Genomic DNA, 7500 nt, shown 5'->3' on the forward strand with positions numbered 1-7500 from the left:
TGATTATAATAATCTACTACCGGATTATAATTACTGTATTATAATCTACTATTATCTGTGTTTAGCCAGAGAAATAGAGGATATCATATGGCTGCACGGAGATATAAAATTTTTCTTCAAGTGCATGTTGAAAAATATTTCACGGTTGCATGAGCGCAGTGAATGAGTGAAATATTTTTCAAAACGTGAAAAGAAATTTTATATCTCTAAGCAGTCATGTAATGTTCTGTTTATTGTATGAACAATCATAATGAAATACCAAACTAGTTCTTATGAAGAACAATCACGTAATCATGGCAGTATTGATCTTTTCGCATGTGAAGATAACATGTTTTCGTGTGAACGATCACCTGGTATTTCATTGGTGTTTACATGTACATAATAACAAAAGTTCTTTGCACATGTTTTCAGGTCTATCTTCCCCTGATGTTTGCTGTTTGATTGCCACAGAAATTCATTTTTTATTCACTGAATCATAACTAACATTTGATTTGATTTGCGTTAATTGTTAATTTCAGTTTACGGTGTCCCCAATTAGTGCTCCAGTGCTAGAACCTCTTTATAGACACTTAAATAAAGTTCCTTTCCTTTCATGGTTTTCTTCTTTTTTGTTGTTGAAATGTATAAAAATTGTTACTCTTATTGTCTTTCCCTTTACTACTGCAAAACATGAATTCAGGAAGAAGACGTTTTGAGATATTGTTTAGCTGTCTACATGTACATACTGTATAGCAATTTTTTTTTTTGCCATATCGCTTCAAGTTCAAGTGTGAAAACTTAAGGCATTTGCCGGAATTGTTGTTTATTAAAATTGTAGTCTATTTCCTTCATTACTGTAGGCAACAGAAAAATACAGTTTTGGGGTTAGGGCATGAAGTCTCAAGTAAAGTTCACTGTGCTGTCATTAATCTTTTTTTTTTTTTTTCGTGCGTTAACGCAAAGACTTGTCTTGAGCAGATATTCTACAGTGTGACCAAGATATTAAACTGTAATTGTTATGATGTCTCTCTCTCTTGGTCGGTTCTACATGTATCTTATCCAAAGGAGAGATGAGAGGCGGGTTTAATTTGTGATGTCCACAAGTCCCTGTCTATCGCCATCCCTCGTTTCTCCTTCTCAGATAGTTCTACAGTACATGTATTATCTCAATTGAGAGGTGTTTCGCTGCATTCCTGCTGATACCTGGGATTTTGTCTTCCCCAGGTTCTGAATCCGTGTTGGGGGATTTGCAGGTTGTATTGTTGTACGATGTCCTTTGGGTCTCTTCTAGTTGAATGCCCCACAGAGTTAGTCGCCTATGGGTGACACACTCAGCTAGCGTTCTTGTGCGGGATCCTCGGTAGACTTCATCAGTCTTTGTGTGATCTTGTTTTTGGTTGATGCCGAGGATGATTTTGGGACACTGAGTTTGAAAGGCATTTATCTTGTTGATCAGCTTTTGTTGCCCCTTAAAAGTGAGATGCATTGTGTCATATTTCAGGGCGAGCTCCCCATGGATACATCAGAACCTTCCGATGACCAAAGGAGCAGCCAAACTGAGAATAGCTCTGCAGAAGAGAGCACAGCCGCTCTCTCCAGGTATAGATGCTGATAGCTTTTTTATTATGGAAGTTGCCATCCGTGGCAGTCCCACAGGCAGTTTTACAAATTTTTGGTAAATATTGCTAGTAAAATATTGCAGACGTGTTGCATTAATGGTAAAACAGGTGTATGCTTTTCCTATCAACTCAATGGCTACCACCCTGCACACTGAATTCCAGCTACATTTTATCTGAACTTTGTTTGCTGTATTTCTTGATATAATTTGAGATCTAGCATTTTGAGTTTTGGACAGACTTAATGTACAATATAATGGTATGATAAGAAACCTTGGCTTTCAGCATGACTGATATGAGGTTTTGAACCTGTGTGATGGTAATTTGTTGGCGAAAATCATCTTGTAGATGCTGGACCAGCCCAAAATCGAGCTTTCCTCCCTTGTCTCACTACTGACATATGCTCAGGTACATCGTTAATGTCAAACACAAGACATTTCTTCAAATCAATAAAATTTGTCGTTTCCAGCCATAAAGGAAGACAACAAACAACATTTCAGATAAAAATTATAATTTTGTTTGAATTTTTGTGATTATAATTGCAGTACACTACCACATCTTGGATTTTATTCAAATTATGTGAAAGATGTAGAGATCAATGGTCACACAGTTTGTATGGTTCCCCTGTTCCCATAACATTACTGTGTGATTTGTACAACTGAGCTATCAAGGCAGCTGGGAGCTAGACACTACTTATGGGATATAATTTGAACTTGCAACATAACACAATACTTTGACCACATTCAAGAGATTGAATCAGTCTTTGTTATATGCCACATCTTTTTTCCTTGTCATTATTTCATCAGCCCAGAAGCTTTGGCACAGATCTTAAGGGAAGCGGGAGAGTCGATGACCTCTATGCAAACAGCTATGAATCGCTATGTCTCTCTTCTTGGAACAAACAGCCCAGAGGTTAGTCATAATGTTTATACTGGCTAGAAGAACCCAGGGTTCCCAGCTGAAAACCTAATCTTGAAATCAAGTACATGTAATTAGCTCTGGAAAACCAGGACCATCTGGTATACAAGATGATAGATAGAGATAGATAGCTTTATTAAATAAAACCATTGCAGCCAAGGGGCTGAATTACGGCTATTTACAAATCCCTGATCATCCTCGTCAGTCATCTTTATGTACCCTGCATCTACAACTTTTTGGAAAACACTGATCAAGTCAACAATTCATTTTGCACAAAAAGTACTCTGTCCTGTCTTCATAGTGGACTAAAAATGATGTTATTTATTTGCTTTTGTGATTTCTTTAGGAGTTAAGTCCCTCTGAGGACACTTTACCTGATCGAGTTGCTGAAGCTTTCCATAATTTGAGTCATGCTTACCATGCCCTATCGGATATTACTTTCAATTTCCGTGGTTCAGAGCCAAGGAGGCCAAGTGTTCTGACACCTTTGTCTCCACACGGGGCTCAAGTACCTATGCTGTCCAGTCTTGTCGGTGCACCTCATTTGGTTCCCAATCCAGGGACCATGACGGTAAGATTACTTGGAAAATGGACTTGCTCCTGGGTCTGTGAGTTCATTTAGTCACCCAAAATGCAGTGGGCAGCAAGCTTGCATTCTCCCTGCCAGTGATCAAGGACAAGAGCAAGTTTACATGGATTGTCCTGTGACTTGCTTGACAGTTCAATCATGTCAGAGCTTCAAACCCCTAAGTGTGCTGTTTTTTTTTTTTTTAGGAGGATTTCCTTTCTTTCTTTTTGTCCACTGCCTTTGCATTAATCTTGCTCACACTCAAACATGAGTGCAAGTGGAAATGGAGATAAATGACAATTTTTCCATTCTTTCCATTGGCAATTACAGTGTACGCTTCCATTTTTCCAAAATTAATTTGTTTGTGTGGCAATAATAGTGGTATAACCGGTATGTGTTATTTCCCCTAAAGGTCTAGCTTTCTCCCCTTGAAATGTTGGAATAGATATAGCCTTACAATCCGTAACATTTTTTTCCTTGTTGTGTTTTATGTTTAGTCTTCAACAGCAGCAGGAACAACTCAGTCCACTACTAGTGCAAGTCAGCAGCCGCAGGGAACCAACCAAAACTTAAGAATTCATGTTAATCCTCAAGGTGGAATTTCTCTCACCACAATCATATCTAATGTATCACAGCCAGGTTCTGCAACACCAGCCAGCACACAGCTGACTTCCACAAGTGGTACACGAATGAGTACCTCTACTGATAATGGGGCTGCAAGAGAGACATTGTCAAGCTTATTGGGTGAGCAGCAACCATCTGCTGCTACAACTGCAAATAGTAATGTGACCAGCTCAAGCACTAGTGCAAGTTCATCATCTACGCAGACTGGACAGCCAAGTGTAAGGACTCGTATTATTGTAGATGACTTCATTGCTTTGATTTCAAATGTCCCTGCCTCAGCAGCTGCGGCAGCAGCAGCAAGCCAGGGGCAGATGCCTGCAACAGCACAGTCTGCAACTCCAGGTTTGCCCCAAATGATGGGAGTTGGAATAACAGCAACGGCCACCGGCTCTAACCAGTCTCAACCACAAACATCAGTATCGTCAGCATCAGGAGGGCCAAACCCTGCGCAAGCACAGGGTCAAGCAAGACCGCAAGGTTTGCCTGGTGGCATCCCCATGAACCTGATGTCTAATCTGGGTGCTGCAGCATCAAATCATCCTGACCCTTCCCTTCCTTGTCAGTCATTCCATTTTGGACCACAGTCGACGCGCTCTGCATCCCAGCAAACAACCCAGCAACCTCCTGTACCCACAACAGCTACACCAGCACCGCCACCACGGTCAACAGCTGCTACACCAACTACTATTCAGTCGCAAGCAGCCACTCAAAGTGAAACTCAGACGACCCCCTCAGTTAGCCAGCCACAACCTGCAAGAGAACGACCAAGGGCAACCCCTGAACGGAGGTTTAGAGGTAACAAAAGAATGAATGCTTTGTTTTAAAGTGGATGTGCGCTTAGCTACATTGTATTGAGCTTCTTCACTACACCCCAATAATCTGAAAGAAACGATTCAAACTCAACAGAAACATGATTAAGAACCCCAAGTGGCAGGAGGCAACTTTCATGTTTGACAATTCCATTACAGAGCAATGTGTTGTTTAAAATTAGTGCCAGTCATAGATACGGTAACTTGACCAATTGGTTAGTACTGCCTTTCATCTCGAAGAAGTGAGCATAGAATATCCTTGAAGTGTACAGACTTTTTCTGGTCTTAAAATCTAACCTTAAACTTTTAACCTTAAACTCTGGATGCAGATTTCATTTTCATGGGAAAATAGTTTCCAGTAATAATTATATCGTTCGCACAATTGTAAGATGAAAACCCAGATTTCCCAAGGTAACTAACCCCAAGTTCTTGTGATGTATTCTAATAGGCCTTATCACGGTTCAAGTTCGACGCCATCTTGACGGGTAGGCAAAGCGGTCAGAAATTACAGTGTTTGTATAGGAATCCGATAGCAAATAACTTCTTCCAAAATTGAATTTTTTACAATTTCTGAATCGCAACGTTAAAATACTAGGTAGAAGATTGTATTCACCAAGTTTGAAGTATGTAGCTTGGCTAGAAGACGCTCAGTTAATTTTTTGAATTTTCCACACATTTTGTCTGTAAATTTGGCTGTGTAGACAAACGTCTAGACGCAGTTCGCGGGAAAAAAATTTTAAGACTAATGTAGAGAAAATTAAAAAAAAATAGCTCAGCGACTTACAGGAAATCTACATTCTTCAAATTTGGTGAATACAATCTTCTACCTAGTATTTTAAAGTGGTACTACGACCAAAAAAACAATTCTTTTTTTTCTTTGGATTTCAAAACTATGTTAACTAAACACTAACTGACCCAAGTTTTAAGTTCTGATTTTAAAAGTTATTTTAACTGGAATTTTCTTATTTATTGGTCCGCCATTGGGGGTAAGGTAAAGTCTGCTTACGAGCCTAGAAGGCCCATCAGGCCGGCGCTTATCTCCGGTTTCTGAAGCATGAAGCGACTAGGAGTATTTCTACTCCCCCCTGGATGGGATGCCAGTCCATCGCAGGGTTACCCCAGCATTAAATTCGCCGGTACCCATTTATACACCTGGGTGGAGAGAGGCACCGTGGGAGTAAAGTTTCTTGCCCAAGAAAACAACACAATGTGGCCGGCCAGACCCCGAACCCAGACCGCTCGATCCGGAGTCGAGCGCACTAACCATGAGGCCACCGCGCCATTACTAACTTTAAAATCTTGAGAGAGCTGGGTCGAGGAGAAAATGACGTCAAAGACTCACTAATTTAAGAATGCAATGCGTGTGTACGCGGCCGAATTAATAAGCAGCACGGAAGTTTCGGGCTTTCAGACTTTTAAACCCGTGTTTTGCATATGTAATAAATTGCGTTTACACGCTAAATTTTCAAGCTAGTGGGTAAATGACGTCATTTTCTCTAGATCCAACCCTCTGAGGTCCAATCGGCCAGTTTTGAACGTGAGTAATGGCGGACCGTGAAATCCAAAACTTACACTCAAAATAACAGCCTTTGGATGAAACTCAAAGCTCAAAATTTTGCCAGTTAGGTGTTAAGCAAACACGCTTTCAAAATCTGAAGAAAAAAAGGAAATGGTTTTTTGATCATAGTACCACTTTAACGTTTTGATTCACAAATTGTGTAAAATTCAATTTTGGAAGAAGTTATTTGCTATCGGATTCCCATACAAACACTGTAATTTCTGACCGCTTTGCCTACCCGTCAAGATGGCGTCGAAAACCGTGATAAGGCCTATTGTGTTACTCTCTGTTTAGTTTACTGAGTTTATTGGAAATTTAAAGCAATTCGGTCCCTATAAAACTGTAATGTTATATAATCATGTTTTTTTGTTTGTGTCTGGCATAGTACAGTATGTGACGGATTATCATGTTCTAAGTGCTGTTTTTTTTTTTGAAGCTCGTGATCGTATGATCTCGCCTGCTGATCTTCAGGGAATCTTGGGGATGATGGCACATGATCAACGCACTGGTTTCAGAGGATTCCCACGATTACCTACTGGTTTGTTTGGCTCTAGAGGTGGTAGGCGCTCGGGTGGGCGACAGGTATGTTCTCAGAATACAACTTGGTTGCAACTGGGGTTTTTTTGCCTCAAGCTAATGGATCTTTGGCATTTATTGAGAGTTTTCTTTGGATTGTCACACATCTTGCGGCAGTCCAATGCACAGATACTTGACTAGTTTCAATTTTACTTGACAGTGAGGTGCTGTTCAGGGTTGAAAGGGTTAACAACGTCTAGTGTATGTCCACTATCCTGCAAAACAGACGTATTTTTGTTTTGGTAAGAATTATCGGCCGACATCTTGGATAGCGAGACTAACAGAGGCCTGAGGCGAGTCCAGAAACTCAGTGAGCCAGGTGATCTGGTGACGTAATTCGGAGGACTGGGGAGAAAAATTTTAACGCCATATCCCACAACCACGCGCGTCCTTGAATGTTATTTCCGAATTCAACATGGCAGAGGCGAGGTTAGATCTCGGCGGTTTCCACTTGAATGTTCATTCAGTAACAGGAAATGTGGGAGACACGGAATGATCTGTTGAGTTTTGGCGATGGAAATACTGCAGGAAATTTGGAAACAAAACCTAAGGCTGCGCGCGGTTATGGGATACGGCGTTAAAATTTTTCTTCCCAGTCCTTCAAATTACGTCACCAGATCACCTGGAGAGGAGGACAGCGGTATGAAATGGAAGTGGGGAAGGTACGTTATGTATGGGGACATATATTGTACCGTATACATAATACATAACGTACCTACCGGTAGTGGGGCCCCTCGTCCCAATCCTTTAGCGGCTGTTTGCTTTCAAAATGGCGGCCCATTACGAACGTTGGACCTTGGACAAGCGTCCGCTTCCCAAAAACGCGTGCTCTGCAGGTTATATGTCCACTAG

The 7500-nt window shown here is 40.9% G+C and overlaps 1 protein-coding gene across 1 annotated transcript in view; it reads left to right on the forward strand.

Annotated features, from left to right (window-relative positions):
• LOC138027617 (large proline-rich protein BAG6-like) overlaps positions 1 to 7500 on the forward strand; it is a 35861-nt gene that overhangs the window by 12347 nt on the left and 16014 nt on the right. The window contains exons 9-13 of the mRNA XM_068875173.1: positions 1481 to 1578; positions 2402 to 2507; positions 2860 to 3084; positions 3579 to 4500; positions 6509 to 6654. Of these exons, the coding sequence (XP_068731274.1) occupies positions 1481 to 1578; positions 2402 to 2507; positions 2860 to 3084; positions 3579 to 4500; positions 6509 to 6654 (1497 nt within the window). The remainder of the gene's footprint in view (positions 1 to 1480; positions 1579 to 2401; positions 2508 to 2859; positions 3085 to 3578; positions 4501 to 6508; positions 6655 to 7500) is intronic.

Source organism: Montipora capricornis, chromosome 2 (genome assembly GCF_036669925.1).
Source record: "Montipora capricornis isolate CH-2021 chromosome 2, ASM3666992v2, whole genome shotgun sequence".
Classification (NCBI taxonomy): Eukaryota; Metazoa; Cnidaria; class Anthozoa; order Scleractinia; family Acroporidae; genus Montipora; species Montipora capricornis.